Consider the following 24819-nt stretch of genomic DNA (forward strand, 5'->3'; position numbering starts at 1 on the left):
GACACTGGAGGGGCTTTAAGGTCCCTCCCAACCCAAACCATTCCATGACTCTAAATATCCTAAGGAGTTACAGGTTAAAGCCCTGTAGTCCTTTATTCCCAAACTTAGGCTGCACAATTCATCAATTAAATAATCAATTAACTGGTGTGGGAGGGTCTTTTCTGTGCCTAAATAGCAGCTTGGGTCATTAATGGCCATGCTTATAGGCTTTAGGAGGTTCCTGTTGCTGTGGGAAATGTGCAGTCAAGGAAAATAAGAAAACACTAAGGAAAAGGATCAGTCTGCAAGAACCACGATGTGCCATCTGCTAAAACAATAAAAGTTTTAATGCTATATCCTTCAGGGACGATTGGAGTAATGGCTCAGGCTTGTACAAAATCAAGCCTTCAGCTTCTTGTGATGCACATGTCTCATTTCTCACAGTTGTAGGATCTGATTCTGTTTTATCTGGATGGGTGCAACATGTGATGTTTCCCTTCAAACAGAAAGGCTGCTATTTTTGCAGCACACATTCAATTTAATCTTTAAAATATTCCCTCTGATATGAGAAGATCAAATTTTTTTTCTCCTGTTAAGATATTATGGAAAACTGTGAAATGGAAAAGGTGTTTAAGTCAATACAGGAATATTTGAATGCAGGAAGGAAGGTGGACAGGAAATGGGGGCACTCACCTGCATTGCTGATAAATGTTGAATTCGCAAATAGGGAGACAATGAAAAAATTAAAGATCCTAATAAGAAATGCTGGATTTCAGCTTTCCTCTACCTCTGGGATATATTAAATGAAAAGCAAGGAGAAAACCAATTTTGCCCTCCTCCAGAAGCTCTTAGCATATCCATTCCCTGCCAAGAAACATGGGCATTATTACAACATCCTTACAAAAAAAAAAGTGGATTTTGGGGAGTTCCCATTGAAATTTCCTTGTGGCAACAGCAAGGCTGCCACAATATGTGGATTAAACCTTTAAACTTAAGGAGTTTAATTGAAATAACAGTGACATGACCACTGCCACTGCAGACATGAGATTATGTTCTTGTTACCAGCTCTAAGAAGTGTCAGACAGGTTTTATTTATTTTTTTAAGCATGAAGCAAATAGGAGAATTAATCAAATTGATGCACTTTGCTCTTCTCCTATTTGAGCAGGGGTTATTTATCAATCAGACAGAATCTAAGCTGGCACTTCCATTATCATTCCTTTGCAAAGAAGATGGGCTATGGGAGGCTGGATGTGCTGCCACAGGCAGGGAAAGGCTCATGGATGGTATAGGAGAAGGGAATACAGGTGACCTCAGCCCTGGTAAGTAACAGCTGTGTTAATCACCCAACACAGCCTCACCCCTGATGAGTCACAGCTGTGTCCAATAAGCATGAGTGAGATAAAAGAGGGGGTGAGCTGGCGAGGAGTGGATCATCATGGAGGAGGAACATTAAGGAGTATAAAGCTGAGACTCAAGAAGCAGGATCCTGAGGAGAGAGAGAATCACTGCTGTGAGGTCAGTCTGGGTCTGCAGTCAGAGCCTGCTGTTGGAACCTATAGTCACAGTCTGCACACTGATCCCTGCAGTCACAGTCTAGCTGGGTAAAAGCCTGCAGTCACAGTCTGCACACTGATCCCTGCAGTCAGAGTTCAGCAGGAAATAACCAGCAGTCAGAGGCTGCAAGGGAAATCTCCAGTAGGAGCTTGTGCAGCCGGAGTCAGTGAATGGTTGAAGTTAGGATAGCTGAGGTGTTGAGAGGAATAAACCAAGACCCTTTTTGTCCTGTGTTTAACAAGCAGTCTGTGTCTTGACTCGTTTTTTACCCTCTAATAAGAGGGCTGCAGCAACAGATGGAATTCCTGTACTTAGGAGAATTTACCACACCTGGAGGAGAGCTGATTTCTATAAACTTGCTCATGTGGAGTGTTTCAGTTCACAGGGACTCACTTTTTGTAGTGGACAAAGGATGAAGAGCTGCAGGAGTTTCTCCTCAATATTTGCAGTGGTTTGATATCCAGTAATTAAGGAAAAACAATGACATTTGTCCATTTAGACCTGCTATAAAACCTGTGGGACTTGCAACAGCGACAAAAACCTGGAAGTATTTTGATGCTAATGAAGGGCAGAGAATCCCAGAGAAGTTTGGATTGGAAGGGGCCTTAAAGCTCAGCCAGTGCCACCCCCTGCCTTGGGCAGGGACACCTTCCACTATCACAGGTTGCTCCAACCCCGAAGTCCAGCCCAGCCTTGGACACTTCCAGGGATCCAGGGGCAGCCACAGCTGCTCTGGGAATCTGTGTCAGAACTTCCCCACCCTCACAGACCTTTTCCATTTCTGGTTGTACCACTATGGTCTATGTTACTTACCCAGGCCTACATCAAATTTTCTCCCTTTTAAAGAAAATGCATCATTTCCAGATTGAAAATCAGGGAAAGCATTTTATTTCCTCTGTAAAAATTGATTTTCCATTTCCAATGGCATTGTATTAATGACTAAAAATGCTTTCATTTTTAGAACATCAGGTGGAAAAAGAGAAGAGTGTTTTGGTGATCTCATGTGGGCACCTGTGTACTGGTGGAATTAAATTGATCATTTTAGAGTAGTTTAGATAGTTAAATTGATAGATAAATTGATGTAATTAATTAAACTGATAGTTCTAGACTGGGTTTTCGTCTAGTCTGGCTGATCAATTAATAAACTGCTGTCTGTTGTATTTGATTGCATTTGGGAAATTAGGGAGGATTTATGTGACTTGAGCATCTCAATAAACAATTAAATTATTAAAAAAAATAGGGGGGAAGAGGGAAAAGGTAAGATAAGATTCCCAGCTTCAAATAACATTTGTAGCCTGACTTACTAATAAGACTTCCTTGAATCTAAGAATTTTATGGCTCATAAGGAATACACTCTCACAACCTGGGCTAGTGGAAGGTATGGCGGAACTGTCTGACCTTTAAGGCCCTTCCAACCCAAACCGGCCTGGAATTCTGTGAAAAAGAATTGGTTTGTGTCCCTTGGGTGGTTTTGGTGCCTTCCCCACAGAGCTGGTCACAGAAATGGGCTTCAACACCATGCCAGGGCAACACAGGATTTTTGAGGATATTCCTACATAGTGTTTTCTGTATCCCTTGGATCTACCCCTGTGATGCCAGGAGGGCTTTCAGCCAGTGACAGACAATTCCTTGGGAACAGCTCTGCAGTGGGATTGTGTTTCCCTGTTGTTTAGGGGGTGGCAGAAGGTCAGAGTGCAACCAAGTGTTTGAAATTCCAGTGTTTCCAGAGGGAAATTGGTTTGGGATCCCATTGTGCAAGAGAGATGGTGGAGAATGTTTCTGCTGTAATATCTACTCTGTCTACTCCGGAATTTCTCCTGGCTGGGATTTTCGACCTGAGTGGGATTTCCAGCTTTCCAGCCAAGCTGGGCAGCACAGGCACCTCCAATCTTTGCTCCCTGTGAGAAGGTACAGAAACCAGGGAATGGCTGGAGCAGTGCTTGAGTGCCCGGGGAGGTTTAGGTTGGGTATCAGGGAAAGGTTCTTCCCCCAGATGGTGCTGGCACTGCCCAGGCTCCCCAGGGAATGGGCACAGCCCTGAGGATGCCAGAGCTCCAGGAGAGTTTGGAAACCATTCCTGGGGATGCCCAGGGTGGGATTGTTGGGGTGTCTGGGCAGGGCCAGGAGCTGGATCCATGATTGTTGTGGGTTTTCCAGCTCAGGATATTTTGTGGTTCTCTGATCCCCTTCTCATGGAGGTGCTCTGGATCAGAGAGATGGCCCCAATAGTCCCAGTGTAGTTAAACTCTTCCCAATATCCATGATTCTCCTGAGATGGATTTCAGCAGAAACAACAGGAATTGACACTCTCCTCATCCTGAAGGTTGTTTGGTTTCTCTTATCCCAGTGAAGCTTATCTTAGCTTCACTGATCCCTCCTGTCTTTTGCTCCCAGAGCTGTCAAAAAATTCCTGCATTACAGGAAAAAAGGCATTGCTTCAGGAACAGCCTCAGGATCAAACTGTGGGCAAACTTGGAAGGCAGAAAATATGGGTATTTATGTGCCGTGTTTGGCGTGATTGCACGGGGGCTGTTTCCTTTTCCAAGTGGAAATACAAGGAGACTGGGAGAGGATGTTTGCCAGCCACTGGCAAGGGCAGAAATTATCAGGTTTGAAACACAGGGGGGTTGTGGAGGAGAGCTCTAGGTTGGAGAATCTTGGGAATGATCTCAATGGCTGAACTTCTGAAATAATAGCTAGTTCTGATCCTGAGGTATTACAGAATCATAATATATGTGTAAAATATTCTGGTTGTAAAGGATATAATTGAAGAACCATTTAGGTTGGAAAAACTCTATGAAATCATTCATTCCAACCATTAACCTAGCCAAGCCCACCACCACTCCATGTCCCTATATCTTTCTAACACTTCCTGAGATGGAAATTCCAGGGATTGACTGTAGAATTGCAGAAGGATTTTGCAAGACCAAGTGAGTCACTGATAAAATTAGGCATGGATTAAAAATAAAGTGAAATATGTCAGAAAGGATCACCGTAAACTTTTATATAAAATGATGGAAACGAGTTCTTGGTGTTGGAACTGGGAACTGATTGTGAAGGTTGGCTCGGTGATCCAAAAAAAAAAAAAAAAAAAAAAAAAAAAAAAAAAAAAAAAAAAAAAAAAAATTAAAAGGAAATGGAACATTAGAAATCATTAGTGAAAATAGAGAAAAGAACAGGGAGAAAAGCACTGCAGCTCTGAACAGATCCAGGTGTCCTGAGCACATTGTCCCAAAAAGGACAGAGCAGGACAGAGGCTCCTCCAGATGAGGAAGGAAGAAGCTGGGACAGACACCTCTAAGGTGCAGTGCCAGAGTTCTGGGAGTGAAGAGGAAGCAGCAGTTCAGCCTCTCCTGGAGTGCCAGGGTGAGGAGTTTCCAGCTGAGACAAGGAGGTGACAGGGTTAAAACAGACAAAATGAGTTCTTCTCTAGAAGTGAGGATTAGGTGGAGACCTTCCAGGGTCTCAGGTGAAACAGAGAAGCTGGAGAGGGACCCTGCAACAGGAACAGGAAGGACAGGACAAGGGGAAATGGGTTCTGACTGACAGAGGGCAAATCAGTATGGGATATTGGAAAAAATTGTTCCTTGTTGGGGTGCAGAGACCCTGGCACAGGGTGCCCAGAGAAGCTGGGCCTGGATCCCTGGAACTGTCCAAGGCCAGGTTGGACTTTGGGGCTTGGAGCAGCCTGGGACAATGGAAGGTGTTCCATTGGGTGGAACAAGATGATTTTCAAAGTCCCTTCCCACCCAAACCATGATTCCTTCTATGACATAAATTTGACAGGCAGTGCTGTAGGGCTGAATGCTGACCTGGGCTCAAGGGGAGGCCAGGCTGGCTCATGGAAGACTAGTTTATTGATAAAAAGAGAAATGCAGGGAGATCTGAGCTGCTTTTCTTCTCTAGACTCCTGTCTTTGGCTGCAGCTTCAAGCATGATTTTGGAATTGTCCTTCTTACCGTGTTCACCATGTTCAGATTAGACATCAGAAAAAATTCCTTTTTCCCCTGAAAGAGTGAAAAGTGTTTGGAAAACATTTCCCAGGGCAGTGTTGGAGTCATCCTCTCTGGAAATGTCCAGGAGGCATCAGGAGGTGGCCCTTGGGGACACGGTTTAGGGGTGATGCTGGGGTGATGGTTGGACTCGGTGACCTTGAAGGTGATCACCGACCTTAGTGATTCTGTGTTTATTTTAGTCTGAATTTCAGACAGCACAATTCCAGCAGGCAGTGAGGAGATGCCCATCAGTTGAGGCTCACTGGACTGGAAGATCTTGGATTAGAGAAATGCTCTATGGGTTTAGGACTTAAAAAGTCCTGAATTATCTATTTTTGTTTGTTTGTTTGTTTTCACCCCTTCAGAAACTTCAAATCTGAAAGGTTGGGTTGATTTTTGTAGGAATTTCAGCCTTTAACACTTCCCAGCCTGTTCTGATCTCTTGGCTCCATCATCTATTGACCTTTGTTACCTTTGTCTGGGTAGTTCCAAATTTCCCCTCTTCCCGCGTCTTCATTTTCTTGCATTTCAGAGGATTTGGGCTTATTCTTGGCACCTCTAAATTTTGGAGTCTGTATTCAGGGTGACAGATTAGGAGATGAATGGAAGAAGTTAATTTTCATTAAAGAGTTCTCCATCCTCTTCCTGTCAAGGCTGAAATTTTCCAAATCATTCCTTTGGTTGTGCATCTCCTGTAGGTACTAAGAACAATAAGTGGGCTTTTTTAATTAGGTTTTCAAAGGTTCAGCCCTTAGGTGAACTTAGAATTCAATTAATTCTCTTTCAGACAGCGTTTTTTTCCCCTCTTGTGTTTAACATAGTGATGGGATTTGATGTAGAATTAAAAATCCAAGTGCAGGGACAGGGTTTGTCTTTGTGATGAAGGAAAAAAGGTGTCCAGGAAACTCAAACATTTTCTTTAAATCATTAAAATATTTCTTCAGATGAGTAAGATTGACCCTAAATTTTGTGTCAAAACTCTCAGAGCAATGAAATAATTAAAGTCAATAATTGGGATGTCCTGTAATGCTTTTATTGTCAGAAATTTTCTTTCTGTAATAAGAAACAATCTTTTTGCTTGCGAAATTTAACATTCAGTGCTTAAAACTTGGCCTGGATGGTTTCATATAGGGTGAGTTTTTTAAGGGAAGAAGAAAGAGTTGTAATATTTAGAAAATAATCTGTGATTACTGTTCACTGTCCTGCATCATCGTGAGTCTTGCTGGTCCTGAAGTCACCATTTAACCGTGGAGCTAAAACAAGTGTTTTGGAGTTTGGGTGGTTTTTTTAAGCCCTGTGTCCAGGCACATTTTGTGCTGATTTAATTTCCCTGCCCCAGTGACAGCAAAGTCACTGTCAGAAAAGTCACATTTCTCCTGTGTTCTAAAGATATTCTGTGTTCCTTGTCCTTAAGCCAAGTTTTCATCCAGTTCAGCGCTTCTTTCCGTCTGCTGCACATGCTGACCTTGGGAATTATTCCCCAATCCTAAAGTTTAGCCTAAATCTGGATAAATGCTGTCCTTCTTTTCACCCTGCCCTTCCTTCCATCTCTCCCTGCTGGCTGCTCCCGATTTTAATCACATCCATCTAAATAATAGATCACAAAATCCAGGGATGGTTTGGCTTGGAAGGGACATTAAAGCCCATCTGGTTTCACCCCCTGCCACCTGATTTTGCTTTCCTTAAGCCTGAGATCTTCTTGGAGCTCAGTTTGCAGCTCCCTCTGCTACTCTCGCACATGGATTTGTGCATAGCTTCTCACCAGGGGAATAAATCCTGACATCCCAACTTTTTTAGAGCGTGTGAAGTTCACATTTATCCTCATGCACCACTCTCCCCTCAGCTCCACTTGCTCATCTTCCTGTTGGGGTTGGAGGGGAGAAAGAACTTTCTTGGGTTGTTTGTTTGGGATTTTTTATTATTATTATTTTGGTTTGGTGTTTAGGGGTTGTTTGTTTGTTTGTTTTGTTTGGGTATTTGGGATGTTTTTCTGTGTTTTTCTTTGCTTCTTGGATGGACCTTTCCATTTTTATCAAATCAAAGATCTGGCATGAAGATAAGCTGCCCATTTGGTGGTGTTTTTTTTTTTTTTAATTTATTCATGATTAGCCTGTTTTACACTTGTTTTTACTCTGTAGTCCTGGAGAAAAAGAGCAGCATGGATGTGTCTTAGATAAAACAATTCCATTTCCTTGCACCTTAGGACAGATTTTTTTGGATGGAGGATTACTGAAGTGGATTCTGTGATTCCATGGAGAAATGGGAACTCCAAGTTCTATCTAAGGGAACCATGTTTTGTTTTCTTTTAGATGTTTCTCTAGTACAGGACCTGCTGCTTTTGCAGTGAGAGGGGACATTGAGAACTGGCTGGAGAATATTCCAGCTCTGGATAGTGCTGAGAGCCTGGAGCTGGACTCAATGATCCCTGTGGGTTCTTTCCAGCTTGGAATTGCACACAATGATATCTGTGGGTCCTTTCCATCTTGTAATTCTCTGTACTTCCATGAGGGAGCCTTTTGCACTGCCCTTATTTCTCACTTTTTTGGGAGGAGCTCTTTCATCTGCTGCTTTAAGGAGAGAACTTCCTGCTGGTGCTGTTAATTCCTACAGCTCCTAAATCTTTGCATCCCTCCTGGAACTGCTTTCCTGTCATCTCCAGTCATCTTCTGTCAGGATAAAATTATGGACACTACAGATACAAGCAGTTTTCAGGACATATGATGCAAAAAAATCAGTTAAACATCTGTGAAAATTAACACATTTCACATAATTTGTCTTCTTTTTTTTTTTTTTTCTTTAGCTGTTCTTAACTACCAAGTTGTACCAGAATCTAATCCTGTGCTGCTTTTTTTGTGTCTTGGTAGAAGTATGAAGGTCACATCCTTGGGGTTATTTGATAGATCCCTCATTATTTTGACACTAAAATATTTTCTTTGAAGGACTGGAGCCTGAATGTTTTGTGGCTTAGATACCAGTGGCTTTCTGGGTGAAGAAAATGTAAATTGTTTGTTGTTTGTGCTCCAAAATATGTGTTAGGAAACAAAAAAGCTCGACCTGTGGCCAGCTAGTCCAGGCAAGTGTTTAACAGGGAAATGTGAGGGAAAAGGGTTTGCACCAAGAGCACTCAATGTCTGGAGCAACTCGCATGAAATATAACTTAATCTCTTAAAAAAAAAATACAACAAATCCAAAACCAAGAAAAAACTACCCCCAAACCACCACAAACCAAACAAATTTAAAAAAAAAGAAACAAACCTCCACTCAAAGAAAAACCCAAATAAATAGAGAACTGGAGCAAAAATTGCCAATGTTGCAGTCTTTTTATATTTTTGGAAGATTATGAAGGGTCTGTGTTGAACTCTGCTCATAGTGAAGTGTTGCTTCTAGGACTGATTTCATAGAACACCTTAAAGCAAATCAATTCCTCACATCATCATATGAAATTCCTTATTTCAAACAAAAGGCAAAAAGAAGTGGCTGTTTGCAAAGCTTGGTTTTGGGTTTTTTTCCTTAAATCAAAGTGTCTTTGAAAACAAACAAACAAAAAAAGAAATTAATCCCTCCTTTTCCCTGCTGAACACGAAGGGAAGCTGAAGCGATTTTGAGCAGAGGTGCTCAGTGAGGAAGGACTCCTTTGCTTTGTCATTTTGGGCTCCAGTGTTTCAAATTTGAAGTCCAATTTTGGGAGCAAACAACTGTCTTTGTGTTTGATCATGTGTAATTCCCAGCACTTCAGCAAACCCTGCAACACCTTCCTGGGTGAATATTCCTCCTTTTATCCCAGAAGGAGCTCTAGGCTCACTTGGATATTAAAGCAAGGCCATTATTGTGCTGTTTCAAGCTGTTCAGATTGAGAGCCTCTGTTCTTTGCATTTTCCTTTTTTTTAGGATCTCTTTATTGCAAGGAACATTAAGCATTGTTATGAAGTAACTCATGGGGGTTGCATGGAAACTTTGGGCCTCGAAGAGACTGATTTTACTTGGAAAAGCAGAAGAAAATTAATGATGAACGACCGTTGTTAGTCCTGTGGGGAGGAGAACTTCAGCAGAGCCCTGGAGAGGCTGGAGAGTGTCCAGGGAAGGGAAGGGAGCTGGGGAAGGGGCTGGAGCCCCAGGAGAGGCTGAGGGAGCTGGGAAAGGGGCTCAGCCTGGAGAAAAGGAGGCTCAGGGGGGACCTTGTGGCTCTGCACAAGTCCCTGACAGGAGGGGACAGCCGGGGGGGGTCGGGCTCTGCTGCCAGGGAACAGGGACAGGACAAGGGGAAAGGGCCTCAAGCTGTGCCAGGGGAGGCTCAGCTTGGACAGCAGCAGGAATTTGCCCATGGAAAGGGTGCTGAGGCCTTGGCAGGGGCTGCCCAGGGAGGTTTGGAGTGCCCATGGCTGGAGGTGTCCAAGGAAGGGCTGGAGGTGGCACTCAGTGCTCTGGGCTGGGGACAAGGTGGGCATTGGGCACAGCTGGGACTCCATGGTCCTGCAAGTCTTCCCATCCTAAAAGATTCCAGGATTCTTTGATTCCATTATACATCTGCTTATAAAATAGAATCCCAGCAGTGTGTCTTGATTGAGGAGCAGATTTTCCTGGTATTTTCTCTCACTTTTTCAGTATTTTAACATAGGCAAAAACTCCATCCCAGGACATTTTTGGAGTTTCAGCTTCCTGGGTCAGGAGCCAGTCATGCCAGGTAATTTTGATGATGTTGGCTTTGACACATGTAATTTATTTTCATTCAGTGGAACATTGACTGGACAGGACTGGAGCCTGGGGTATTTTTTCCTATTGTTCAAGAGTTCCAGGAATATTAAAAAAAAAAAAAATCCGTTTTTTCCTAACTACTGGGAATGAGTTTTTTATAGATTACTTAGTGTCATCACCCTCTTTGAAGAAAATAACAATTTTTATGCTTATATTTCTTTTTATTTGAGATAGGAGCTTTAATTATTTTTATTTTTTAGAGGTTTTCATAATTACTAAACTATCTTTGTTTTATAAACAAAAAGAATTAACATTTTTCAGACCAAGAAAATGTGTTTTAAATATGAAATTTTTTAAAACTTTGAAGTCAAAGGGGTGTTTCCAGACAAAGATTCCTTGGACTCTTGATTTGAAAAATGAGGAATTGTCTGCTTGAAATGAGGGAAATACCAGATTAAAAGTAAAACCTCTGCAAACAGAAAGTACTGTTAACAACATGAACTTAATCCCTGTTCTCTCTGTTGTGATCCAGCATCTGCGTGCATCCCAGATATTTGGGAGTACAAATTTTGGCCATAGGAACAGGAAACTCTCTTTCAATGTCCACTGCTGTCTCGGTGCAGTGTCATGTGCAGGACTGTAATTAAACCTGGTTTGCTCTTTATAACTGGAGACCAAATTACTTTTAGTTTCCTAATTCCATTTGCTCAAATTAGTTGTTGTTTGGCAAGTTACAGGAAAAGAAAGCAGGATCCTAGGATTTTTTTAATGGGATTAGCACCCTGGAATGGGCAGTTAGTACTTTTATCTTTAGGAAGTTTGAGAATAAAAATAAATCAGGAGAAAAATATAAGGGAGTGACTCCTGGGTGATGCAGAGCTGCACTGGAGATGTGGGGGTTATTCATGGAAGTAAAGAATTTTGTTGGACACACATCCACAACTTCCCTGGCACAGGGTGCCCAGAGCAGCTGTGGCTGCCCCTGGATCCCTGGAAGTGTCCAAGGCCAGGTTGGACATTGTGGCCTGGAGCAGCCTGGGACAGGGGAAGGTGTCCCTGCTCATGGCAGGGGGTGGAATGGGATGGGCTTTAAGGTCCCTTCAACCCAAACCAGTTTAGGATCTAAAAACAGGTGAAATCTAAATTAAAATCCCACTCATGTGATGCTGAAGAGATGGATCTGCAGGGAGAGGAATCAAATGTGTCCACATGTGCTGTTCCCACCTTCTGGGTTTAACTTTCCTTCTGCTGCTGTGAGTTCTGCTGTACAGTCAGCATCCCTAATTTTCTTTCATCCCTCAGAGCTTTTTCAGGAGTGTCAATCCTGAGAGTTCAAGGAGCTGTGTTTGCACAAAGTTTGGGTTTCTTGTGGCTGTGTAAACATGACTGTGATGGAACAAGTTCCTGTTCTTGTCTCCTAGCTAATTTTTCATTGGAGTTTCTCTTTTCCATGATGTTGAGTTCCATAATACAGAGATCTGAGGAAAAAAATCAATTTTTAACTGAATTATGACTCTTAAGTAGAACCATCCCCAGTCGCTGTTCATAACCGGGAACCTTTTGTTATGAATAAACTGGGCGGAGATAATATTAATCTCCTTAAAATGCCTTTATTAATCAGCTCTTACAATATTTGCTCGAGGGGTTTTTGGCTGCCCGTGCACGCCGTGGAGGAGGAGGGTCTTTATCAGCTCTGTTGCAGAGAGTTGAGCAGAGCTGGAGAACCCGCCCTCACTGGGAGTAACCCCAGGGTTCTGAGTTGCTTTTGTTTTCTCCGGGGGTCTCATCTCTGGTTTGGTCTTTTTAACTTACAGCTAGTAAGAAAAACCAGAGAAATCGGCTCCTTCATTACTCCAGGGTCCACATGGCCTAGCATTGGTTTCTGTGCGTTTCAATTTTGCTTGGTTTTATTTTATAAGGGGTTTTTGGTGTTAAACGGTATCCCGAGATGCATTTCGAGGTCCTTTATTTGCATGCGGGGTCGGCCTGGGCGGGTGGCTGGAGACTCTTGCGACCGCATGGCAGTTTTGCAGCAGTCATGGCGTCTCGGGGGTCTCACGCTGCCTCACAGCAGCGGCAACGTTTGCGGGGGTTCGGGCCGGGGCTTGTGAGGTGGGGGTGGAATGTGGCAAGCGTGGATTTCCTTCTTTTGGAACGGGGCGGCGGTCTGGCGGGGGGGTCCGGCCCGGGGCGGGCGGCTCTGCGGGCCCCGGGATCCCCCGCGCCGGGCTCGGGCCGAGGACGGGGCTGGGACGCACCGCTTTGCTGCGGCGGCAGCCCGGGGCTGCGGCACGTGGTGGTTTTGCGGGCTTTGGAGTTTTTTCGCCGGGGGTCGGGCCGGGTGGCCAACTGCTTGGCGGCTGGAGCCGCGCCGGGGCGGCGGCTGCGGGGGTCCGGGATTCCCCAAGCCGGCACGGGGGGGACGGCCGGCCCCTCTTTCTCCCGCTCTGGTGGCGGCGGCTGCGGCGGCTCCGCTGGTCTCTCTCGCTCCGTTGTTGGGGGTGGGGGGCGGGCCGCGGTGCCGGGCTTCTTTGAATGGAGCTCTTTTTGTTTTTAAGGTGGTCTGGGGGGAGGTGCCACGGAGGTGGCCCCTCACTGTTACATTACAGGATAAACATTCTAAATTTCATTTTTATCACTTTGACAAATGAGGTGATTTTTTTTTAGGCTGAACAAGACAATGGCCATCCGCTCCCTGCCTTTGCCAATCTCCACATCGAGATCCTGGATGAGAACAACCAGAAGCCTTATTTCACGAGGTCCGCCTACGAGGGCTTCATCCTGGAATCCTCCCCGGTGGGAACGACCATCTCAGATAACCGGAACCTGACCTCCCCCCTGCAGGTCGTGGTGCTGGACAACGACGTGGAAGAGGTACACTTTGTTCTTTTAGAGGGGTAACAGTTCTGTTATTTTCAGGTGTTGCAATGTGCATTTTGGGCTTTCTAAATTTCTGTTTAATTTTTTTATCCCAGTTTCTGTAAGTGTTCATCCACCCCCTTCCCCTTTCCCAAATACCTGTTGTTAAGCCACATAATAGGCTTCCCCCCCTCCATTGTATCTCCTCAATACCCTGTCCCAGTGTATTGTTTCTCCTTAATAGCCTTAGCCCAGTGTATTGTATCTTATCTGTGAACACACACTGGGTGCTTGATGGCCCTGGCTGAGCCAGGTGGCTCAGCCAAGGCTTCAGGTATCTCCACACCCCTTTTGCCCCTAAATGGCCATGTCAATGGCCCCTGTACCTATACCCCCTGGAAATGTTACCTCATTTCCATCAGTAACGCCCCTGTACTTAAAGCCAAGTAAGAGCCAAAAATTCAGACTCTCACGCTTTGACCACCTGGGCCTTCGCCAGAAACACCAAGTGTGAGCTGCTCCTTTCTGCTAAGCAAGGTCACGTCTCTGTCTGAAATCTGGACCCAAAGGAATAACTTGTTTATATGGTATCTGAAGAGCAGAGCTAGCCAGGAAGACAAGCTCGGAAGGACCATATTCAAGGAGTTAATAGTGCTGGATTAACTTTTCCCTGGCACCTGCACAGCTCTGCCCAGGAAGTGTCAAAGGCAGATTGGATAATTCAAGGTTCTCCATGTAACTCCATATTAGGTCATACCCAAGACAAAAAAACAGGATCACTTAAAATATTAAATCCTGCATTTGGGCAGATTTTGATTGAATCATGTAGGAAGTGCTACACATACTACTTACACACTCAAAATAAAAAATATTTCATTTAGGGAATTTCTGCATGGAAGAGTTCTTCTCATTCTCTAGGCTTATAACAAAATCCTGATATTCCTGTTTCCATCAGCGTGTTTTCTGTTCCTTATTTGATCAGTACAAGTTCGTACCTGGAGCTTTGAGAGGTGATCTGAAATTATGAGATTCGTCACAGGTAGTTTGACCATTGGGCTCCATATTTCATTGTTGTACACCAGCACAATCCCATTAATTCCTCTCAATATTTAGATCTTAGATCGGGCAGTTTATTAATAAACTTGTCTTTGCCTGCAGTAAAAATTCTGACAGAGTTGTGTCTGAAGAATTTGTCATTTTAATTGCATCACTAATAATTAAAAAAATCTTTCCAATCTGCAGCAGATTCTTAATTGGGAGCATGACCATAACTTAAATAATCTGCATCAGAAATTGCTGTAAAAACCAAATGTATCTTTCTTAAGGTGCTTCAGGCAGCTTCTTAGCAGTTCTTACGTATTTCTGTGGCTCAGTGCAAACAGACCTGAAATGTGTTTTCCACAGGAAGGATATTCCATGGATATGGTAGTTCAAAGGTCCAAATGCTTTTTCTAGTGAGTTTAAGGTTGTTTTACATCATGTGGTTAATTTTCATGGGATGATGAATAGCAAGAGTTTGATGAAGTCAGTGAAAATCTATTTCAGCCACATGATACACAATGAGGCAGTGCCCAAAGTGAAATCTTTTTGTTGGAAAAGGTGAATATTTCAGTGTGGCATGAGGAGTAACTGCCAAAAATCTATTTTGAGGCTTTCTGCATGTCGTGGAGTTCTGCTGTCACTGGGAGAGATAAAGAAATTAGAGTGGATTAACATCTAAATGAATGAAAAGGGGCTTTTTCCAAAGGTGTGCAGTGATACAAGTGGGAATCACCTTCCCACTGTCAGAGGGCAGGGCCGGATGGGATATTGGGAAGGAATTGTTCCCTGGGAGGGTGGGCAGGCCCTGGCACAGGGTGCCCAGAGCAGCTGGGGCTGCCCCTGGATCCCTGGCAGTGTCCAAGGTCAGGCTGGACTTTGGGGCTTAGAGCAGCCTGGGACAGGGGAAGGTGTCCCTGCCCATGGCAGGGGGTGGCACTGGATGGGTTTTAAGGTCCCTTCCAAAAGCCAGGGATACCCTTAATAAGAGAGGGTTGTACTGAGACAGACGTAGATACAACCAATATGGTTAATCCTACAAAGACCCTCTATTTTATATAAAATGGCAGGTTATATACTCTTTCAGATAGATAGTTTACAAGTACAGACACATTTTCATTGGCACACAGCAGAGGAAAGAATGTAAACATACATTGTTTGGTTCACCCTTAAGGTGGTTAACACCTGCATATTAACAATTCTATTCAATGACCTTCAACACCCTATTCTCTTTCCCAAACACCTTAATACCTAATTCTAACTACGCTACAGCTAACTGAGATTTTTTTTGCTGTGTCACAGGCCTTGGGCCCTAATTTAGGCTTCAGGTTAGGCCTCAGTCAAGGTAGTTCAATATCTATATATAAATCATGTTTTCTTTCCCTGAGAAATTTAGCAACACCTTCCCACCCAAACTGCTCTGGGATTCTCTGACACACAGAGCCAGAAGGGATCAGGCTCCTCCTTGGGTGGAAATATTCCATGTTCCTGTTCCTTTGGCATCACCAGGTTCAGGCACAGCCCTTTCCAAAGGCATGGCATGATGCAGGTGTAACGTGGGATGTGAGGGAATGAGATTGAAGTGCCTGTGTTTCAGTTCATGTGCCAGGGATTTGCAGAGTGCTTCTAACCTGCTGGGCAGAATTCCCAGAATTCCAGCTGGGAGTGCAGCAAGTACATAGAGCTCCCATATAAAATGGCCAAACACTAAAATTGGCCTTTGTGGGGCTGGATGGGAGCTCAGGGTGGGATTGTCAGCAGAGATAATGCTCATTAACTTCTGCAGGTCTCAGTGTCCTGATGGTTTCATTGTACCCCAGTAAATTCATGGATTTAGGAATATATTTAAATTTAAGGTTTACTGATGAGACACTGACATAAACCCCCTCTGTGCTGGTACATCCGAGTTCCCACTGGTGACCCTGGCTAATCATAATGAATTCTGACTGCTAATTGAAAAATTGAAATGACTCCATGTCCTCAGGTAAATGCAGGAAGAAAGTGCTCATTTAACTGTGTGTCTGAGGAAAAAAAAGAACAAAACCCACTCTAAATTGAAACCCTGTGGGAATTATAACAGAGTTCTGCTATAAACCTTGCAGAAATTAATTTATAGATGGGACATTGCAAACAGACCTTTCAGCAGAGCAGCATTGCTGACTGCTGATATAATTAAGTGTTCTGTTTAAATGGCATAAATTAAATTAAGCTGTGTGAGTACCTTAAGACCTGAACAAACCAAAGCTGAGATGAGGAACTTAAACTGTGTGAGCTGAGAGCTCTTTACATTAGACTTCTCCAAGCCTTTTTTTTTCTTCCTCTTTGGTTTCCATGTGTCCTGGTTTGGAAAGACAGGTGTCTTCTAAGGAAGGCAGGAGCCTCCCATGGAATGGAGAATGTAAACACTCTCTCTCAGAATTATTTGAAATTAAGGGGCTCTCAGGCAATGATATGGGAATAGGAGTAACAGTTCTTTACTGGGAAAATAAAAATGTAGTAGTACAAAAAACCAACCAAACAAAAAGAAAAAACAGAGAGAGTCAGAACACAGCCTGACATCCTGTTGTTGGTCAGGGAGTTGGGAGCAGTCCAATCAAGTCCTCCTGCAGTGACAGATGTGGTTCTGTTGGAGCACAGATGATCCTGTAGAAGGGTGTAGTTTCCTCTGAAGGTCCAGTGGTGGTGAGATGGGTCTGGTCTTCCTCTGGCAATCCAGTGCAAACAGGCTGTGCTGCTGTTCTGGATCTCAGATTTTATCCAGGTAGGAATGTTTGTCTCCTCCCCTGGGTGGAGCATCTCCCCATGGGATGATGGAATTGTATCAGCCCTGCAGTGAGCCTGGATGGCCCCTGAACAGCAGAGATCCCCTGGAGGGAGAGTGGGTGGTGGGAGAGATAAAGAACACTGCCCCAGCTGGGTTTAACAGATGGTAACAGAATACATGCTTTTGGTTTCATCTTGCATTGCAGCCTATGACAGCATGGAAGAGAATTAATTTATCCAGTGGTTAGGGTTGGTGATAAAGCTTCACTGAGTATCAATCATGGAATGGGTTGGGACCTCAAAGCCCATCCTCTCCCAACCCTGCCATGTTAGGAACACCTTCCACTATCCCAGGCTTCTCCAAGCCCTGTCCAACCTGGCCTTGGCATTCCTGGGTTATCTTGTGCAGGACCAGGAGTTGGACTCAATGATCTTTGTGGGTCCCTTCTACCTCAGGGTATTCTGTGATTCTCTGGATTTTAATTTTTTTTTCAGAGAATTTGAGGGAAATTTGAGTTTTACTTAAGGGTGTCTTGGCAGCAACATGAGCAGATGGAACAAGTAATGTATAAAATAAGTTTTAAATGCACCTACAATTGCAGGTTATGGGTTTTCGGTAATATATCCAGAGAAGGAAGAATAATAAAATTTTGATTTTTTTTTTTCTTAAACCAGGACAACTTAGGCATTTTAAATACCAGAGTATTTTTCTGATATTTGGCTGTTTGCTTCTATAACTCCCAGTTGTTGTTTGAAGTTGTTTTGCAGTTAGTGTGCCCTCAAGGGGACAGTTCTGCTGCTCCTGGGCAGCCCCACTGTGAGATTCCAACTCTTGTAATAACTCAGGAAATATCCTCTCCCAAAGTTAAATAGCCCATTAATATCATTATTAAAACAAAAAGAAGGTCAAGACAAAGACAAAAGGCTGCCTTAGGATTTATAAAGATAGGGGTTAATTTTTTTTTTTTTATCTTTACACTTAAGGAAAACCAGAAATATTAACACTGAATTGCTCCTGTAAAACTGTGTGTCTTCCTTAATTATTTTAGGATGAATATCCCGTGGTTTCTGCCTTCTGACACTCCCAGGGAACAATTCCTGCCCAATATCCCATCCAGCCCTGCCCTCTGGCACTGGGAAGCCATTCCCTGTGTCCTGTCCCTCCATCCCTTGTCCTGGAGCCCCTTTAGGCCCTGGCAGGGGCTCTGAGCTCTCCCTGGAGCTTCTCCTCTCCAGGTGAGCACCCCCAGCTCTCCCAGCCTGGCTCCAGAGCAGAGGGGCTCCAGCCCCTCCAGGGCCTCCTCTGCACTCATTCCAAAAAATCCTCATCTTTCTCTTCTTGGGGAGACAGAATCTCCCCTGCTTTCCCTCTGCAAGGCTCCGGATCTCAGATTTTCCAGGTGAATATGGGAAAGATTTTCTCCTTTCACCCCGAAATAAGGAGGACAGATGCCAGAAACACCTTTCCAACAAAACAGATTTTTCACAGACATTTCAATGCTGGTCATCCTTCACTTGAAAAATGTTGGAAAACTCATCTGTGTCATCAAAGTGTCTTTTTTATTACTGCAGCTTTTAGAGGGTGGACCTGGGCTGGAAATTAGAAAGTCTGAGCAGTTTGAATACTCTTGGAACTTGCTCTGGCTGCCCTGGAGATCTTCACAGCCAAAGAGACCCTGTCCAAAACATCTTGGGGATTGTTGAAACACACACAGAATAAATACTCTTGTCTGCTCAGTCTTGGCAATATCATAATTATCCCCCAAAAATTTGGTTTCATCTTCATCAGTTCTAGAAAACTGTTTGCTTTGGGCAGAGTTGTAACCCCTGGTGGGATCTGAGGAGCAGCAGGAATTGAACATCCACATCCATGCAGGAATTTCTCAAGAGATTCCTGCACATGAGCCCAGGCTTTGCTTATTGAGTGCAGCATTTTGTGTGCCTCCTTTTGTTGGTTTTTTTTTTGTCTGTAACCACAAATCCCTCAAATGTTCTGCTGTCCCTTAGTCCCAGGTTTGTGTTTCCTCACTTGTGTTCATTTTGTGTTTTCCTTTGTAGGTCCCACCAGGTGCCTTCCCTGTAGGTATTGGTGTTATGTGTGCAAAACACCTTTTTTGGGTTTAATTGTGTGATTTCTTCCTTTATTTCCCCCTTTCCTCCCTCATTTCTCCCTGCCCTGATGGTGTTTGTGGCTGGGACTGTCCCTTGGTTTGTGAAGCCTGCAAAGAGCCCTTTAAACACATTGGACCCAGTTTAGAGCATAAAGTCATACACTGTGATTGCTTAATGTTCATTAAATTATTACAAGTCTTCAAAGACATCCTGAGTATTATAAAAGTGGGGTTTTTTTTAAAATTAAAAAGTACCTCAAGATTTGAACTGTGTGCTTAAAATGCTCCTTGCGGGTTGCATGTGAACTCTTTTGTGTGGATTGCGATAATTTTCTACTTAAAATTCCCCGTTAAACAATATATCAGAGACCAGCCTTGTCTCCATGACCCAGTAATGTCACCAGAAATCACAATGCTGAAATCCATGCCCCAAAATAAAATAATTTAAAAAAATAAATTATTGAGAATTGTGTTGGCAGTGTAGCTGGGGTTGTTCTCTCGCACATGAAATGTTCAGTTAAGTCAAGCTGACTTTTCAGGCAGCATAAAATGGGATAATAATGTCCAAGATCCCCGATAATAATGTCAAATATCCCTGGTAATAATGTCCAAGCATAACAATGCTTTTCCAGATGAAGGGAATAAATTGCTCTCGGGTTCTGACATGCCTGGGAGGTGGTAAAATAGGCATTGATTGCTGTAAAGGCAATTACTTTCCATATTAGGAGAACATTTCTAAGACAAGGATTGCAAAGGAATGGGACACATTACTCCAGGAGGCTTTGGGATCTCCATCATTGGCTTTTCTCAGGAATAAATTAGGAAAAAAATGCTGTTTATTAGTGTTCAGAAGGACATGAAAGCAAGAGCTGCAAAATTAACTGCAGGTTTTGCAAATTGAATTCGTAACTGACTTTATAATGTATACAAAGTGAACAATTATGGGCAATTACCTTCCCTAAGTTTTCCTGGAATGAAGAGGCTGCTGTTTGCATTGCTGGCTATAAAATGAATTTTCGTGTTCCTGGGAGCTGCAGTTGCAGCAAAGCTTTAGGCACTGAGGAACCACTCGTGTAGAACGCTTGGATAATTCTTGCCCATGGCTTCCTGGCATGTTTTCCCATTTAAATAGTGGAATCTTTGCTTTTTGGACTTTATTTAAAGCAGTTTCTCTTTGTCTTGGTGTTGTGCTGCTCTGTCCTGGTGCCACTTGGTGCAGGTCAGGGTTGGCTGGGGGTTGGGGACCTGCCCTGTGCTCCCAAGGGTTTTAATCCTCCAGGAATGGCACTAATGGAGTGACCCTTCCAGAAGAGCTTTGGATTCAGAAAGTGTTCAGAGAAGTAATGCTCCTTTGGGGATTTTTTTGCTTAATTCAGCTTTTCTCTCTTTATTCATCTGGTTTTCCCTATGTCCTCCTCTATAGGGGTGGGATTTGTGGAATGATGTTGGAAAGCAGCTGGTAAAATCCTGGATTTTCTGTCGTTCCTGGTACCACTCCTCTGGTTCCTCATCTGCACATTCCTGAGGGCAGTTTAATGCAGCTTTTATAGGACTTGTCTCCCAGCCTTTTGCATTTTTCCTGGAATTTGCTTTCCCCTACCAACAGAAATAAACTCTGTAATTCATGAGTGAGAGCAGCAGGAAGTCAGGTCAAATTAAACAAGGGCACAGAAAGTTGTTGGAGTACTGTGGGCAACAAAGGAAATGTAGTTTGTTTGAAAATTTAACTCATGTAGAGTCTGATCAGAATGATTTTTCAAGGTGTTTGAAAAAGAGGTGGAAATCAAGAGTGACCTGTCCTCAAGAAGCCATGAGTGAATTTACAATGCCTTTTTTTTTCCATGTTACTTTTCAGTTCATTTATGACGTTTTCCCCCATCAGCTGGGAGATTCCTAATTCTGCATCAATGCATTTGGATTCTTTCTGAGACCTAAAGAGACCCCCTGAGCTGCCTTTGTTTCCTGAAATACTTCCCCACATCATTCTCTTTGTTCAGTGCACCAACCCAGCTGTTTTATTGCTCTGTTCATCAAGTTCAGCTTCGTTAGGGTTTTAATACAAAGATAAAAGCTTGAATCTTGTTTCTTGTATAAAGTCATGTCTGGCTTAAAAAATATTGTTTAATGGGGGGGAAAAAAGGCATTTATTTAAAACCAATACAGGTATTTGTTTACAATTGGACTTTCCCACTCTGGTGGTTTTTTAATATGTTTTTCATCAAGAAGATAAGATTTTTAGGCCAGCAGTGAGATTTTTTTACTTTTTTTTTTTACAGTTTTGTAGATTTTGTTGCAGCATTTGTGCTTATTTAGGTTTCAACTAAAACAAGCCCCCGCAGCGAGTAATTGGAGAGTTAATGTACCTCTGAATTTATAATAAAATGCTAATTTTTTTTTCTTCCCTTGATGTTGTTGAAAGACCAAGGACCCTCAGCTCCATCTCTTCCTGAATGACTACACCACATTTTTCACTGTGACTCAGAGTGGCATCACCCGCTACCTCACCCTGCTGCAGCCCGTGGACAGGGAGGTCCAGCAGCTCTACACCTTCTCTGTGAGTTAAATCTCCTTGGAAAACTCTCCAGGCACTGGAGCATGTGGTGGGAAAAAATCAATTCCAGCATCCTTAGAGGGCTTAAAATGGCCCAGAAGGAGGAGAGAAGTGAGGCGTGAGGTGGTTGAGAGCAGCATTTTAAATTCACCTTCTCCATGGCCCCAGGATTAGCACCTGCTCCTCATCCCATGGCAGGGTCTGAGCCCTCTTTTTTATCCTTGGCTTTGCTTTTCTCATTGCCTTTTCCCCCTTATCTCTGGAGCCAGGAACACGAGCCTTGTCTTGGGCTTTTTGCCGTATTTCTGTCCAAAAAAAAAAAGAAGAAGAAAAAAAAAAAAAGAGAAATAGAGGAAAAAATCTTAAATGGATTTAATATTCCCTCAGGCTGAGTGAAGCTCTTAACAGCACTACAGCGATTTGGAAATGGGTTGTGGGCAAACCCAGTTCTTCTGCGGGGGTTCCCAGTCTGTGCCTCCCTATTTTCTATCCATTTTCATTCGAAAAAGAGAGCTCAGATTTCCTCTGTGGAATAAGATCCCCCCTCCAGCTCTGTAATTCCCACCTCAAAATGTTGTCTGGGAGGTTGAGCAGAGCTCCTGGGTGTGGTGATAGCCAGGTGAGACTCCATGAACTCAACAGCTCCTATCCCAGCCCCATCCCTGGGGAATTCCAAGCTATTCCCTCTCATTTCTACACTGGAAAGGTTTGGATGTGTTTGCTTGGCTTTTGCCCCGAGTCTTGCACAAGCAGACTCAAGCCCTGCTGAATCCTCCTGTCATTGGAAATGCAGAAAGAAACAAAATGCTGATTTTTTTGGGGTGATCAAGCTGTATTTCCTCCTGTTGGAATTGTATTTCTCTTGGGATTGTATGAAGAACAGTCCATTAAAATACATTCCTGTCCTGCTTTTTTTTATCCCTCTGAAGATGACAGCTTCTGATGGAGTGCAGGAGAGTGAACCAGTGACTGTCAACATCCTGGTGCTCGATGCAAATGATAATTCCCCGACCTTCTCCAACATTTCCTACAATGTCAAGATCTACACGGATATGAGGCCTGGAGAAGGTGTTATAAAGGTAATTTCAGGGGTTTTATTACCTTTGTTAACTCCCTTTTTTGTTAGCAGTACGTGCCCTTGTTCACCTAAATTGGAAATGCACTGGAAACCAGCTAGAAATGAAGTTTTTGTATCTGTATCCAGTTCATTAGTTAAATATCTATTCAAAATTGATAAATAATACTAAATGTCAGGCCTGGTTTAGCTGTAGATCTGCTTCCTCTGTGGCTCCACAAAAAAATTTCAGCTGAAAAATCTCAAAAGAAAATTCTTCTCTATTGAGATAAAGGAGATTGGGACATTGAGATAAAACATTTTGGGAGAACAGGTAAGCAGTGGAGTAGGATATAACCAGGAATGTTTTCCCATGCCAGAAAACTTGTTGGGTTTTGCAAGTTTGTTTGTAGAGCAAATGAGAACTGAAAAATGGGTTTAACATGGGTCCAGAGAGAAGTAGTTTCAATTAAATTTTGCCAGCACTGATTTATGCTTTAGTGCAGGACTGGAAGTGAATCCTGGTGACACTGAAATTAATGGGAAAAGGCTCTTTTTGCCTAATTCTTCCAAGATCTCAGCCCTGCTCTGAGTGCTGCCAGTCCAGATGGATGAGAAGAGAAGGGAAAATAAAATTAATCAGCTGACTGAAGTATAAAATGCCATTTTCTCAACCATAATCAGGAATTAATTTGAGTGTAGCAGTGATGAGGAGACAGTTTTGTGCCCCTCCTGTCCCTCTTGAGCTGCACTTGTGCCTTTGCATCTTCAGCTCTTCCTTTGTGTTGTTTTGTCCCCTCATCAGTTTGGGCTACAAGTGCTTAAAAACAATCAGGGACAGCCACAGGGGCATTGCCAGCAAGATTTGAGGGAAAGAGAGACGTTTGAAGCATAATTAAATTCCTTAAAATGCTGCACAAGGCTGGGTGAAAACATGACAGCAAATGTTGTTGTCCTGAAGGAGTTAGGGAGCATGAGGCAGAAAATGCTGCTAAACGAGATTTCTGGTGGGTAAAAAGAATGTTTTCTACTCAAAGTTGGCCTTGAGGGTGCTCTGAGCTGCCTGAGGTTTGTTAATGATACCTGAGATGGAGCAGAGCAGCTCCTGGGCTTATCTGAAGCTGCTGGAGTGTTTCTGTGCTCAGAGGGAAGAAGCTGCTCTCCAGCTCTCAAACACACCCTGGTGGTGCAGCTGCAAACATGTTCCAAGCCTGGGGGCTTTCAAAGAACAGGGGGACACATTTCTTAGGAAAACTGAGCCAGATCAGGTTCTTTGGGAAAGGAATAATGGGGAAGTTGGGCCTTTATCCCACCTCTGCTAAAAAATTTAAATTTCAAGAATGAGGTTTTCCCAAATCCATACTTCTGTCTGCACAGTCAGCACATGGCTATTTTCCTGAGTTCATAATCTGGTCATAGGGGGAATGTAGAAAATTGTGGCTGGTTTGGGAGAGGAGTTGTTTTTCAACTCATCCCACATTGTCAGGTGACCTGAGTTTCTCAATCACCTGGCTTAAATAAAAATAGAGAGTCAGGATTTCAGTGGCCTGGTGATGATGTCAGAAATAGAGAGGGGCAAGCACAGAAGGGACCTGGAGCTGCTGGAGAGAACCCAAGGGAGGCACCAGGATGAGCAGAGGGATGGAGCAGCTCTGCTGGGAGAGCTGGGATTGTTCAGCCTGGAGAGGAGAAGCTTTGGGGTGACCTCAGTGTGGCCTTCCAGGGCCTGAAGGAGCTACAGGAGTGATGGAGAGAGACTTGGGACAAGGGCCTGGAGTGGCAGGACAAGGGGGAATGGCTTCCCACAGCCATAGGGGAAATCTAGGTGAAATATATGGAAGAAGTTTCTCCCTGTTAGTGTGGTGATGTCTTGGCACAGGGTGCCCAGAGCAGCTGTGGCTGCCCCTGGATCCCTGGAATTGTCCAAGGCCAGGTTGGACTTTGAGGCTTGGAGCAGCCCGGGATAGTGGAAGGTGTCCCTGCCCATGGCAGGTGGTGGGGTTGGATGGGCTTTAAGGTCCCTTCCAATCCAAATCATTCATGATTCCCTGATTTTGGGCAGCTGCACAATTTGGTAGGTTGCTCAGTTTTAGCTATAAAATACACACACACACACATATGTATGTATACACTTCATGTATATAAAGGCTTTATAAAGACTTTCTCAAAGCCAAACTGACCTTTCTTTCCCATGTTTTTGAACCCTGACACAGTCATTTCGA

The 24819-nt window shown here is 43.6% G+C and overlaps 1 protein-coding gene across 4 annotated transcripts in view; it reads left to right on the forward strand.

The window, feature by feature from the left end:
* The window catches only part of PCDH15 (protocadherin related 15), a gene marked incomplete at both ends in the record, with an annotated part of 270634 nt that overhangs the window by 106493 nt on the left and 139322 nt on the right, over positions 1-24819 (forward strand). For all 4 annotated transcript variants that reach the window (XM_083865850.1, XM_083865852.1, XM_083865853.1 and 1 more), the window contains 3 exons: positions 12889-13095; positions 21412-21546; positions 22473-22622. In XM_083865850.1, coding sequence (XP_083721976.1) covers positions 12889-13095; positions 21412-21546; positions 22473-22622 — 492 coding nt within the window. The remainder of the gene's footprint in view (positions 1-12888; positions 13096-21411; positions 21547-22472; positions 22623-24819) is intronic.

This window comes from Zosterops lateralis (assembly GCF_965231275.1).
Source record: "Zosterops lateralis genome assembly, chromosome: 8".
In the NCBI taxonomy this organism is placed as follows: domain Eukaryota; kingdom Metazoa; phylum Chordata; class Aves; order Passeriformes; family Zosteropidae; genus Zosterops; species Zosterops lateralis.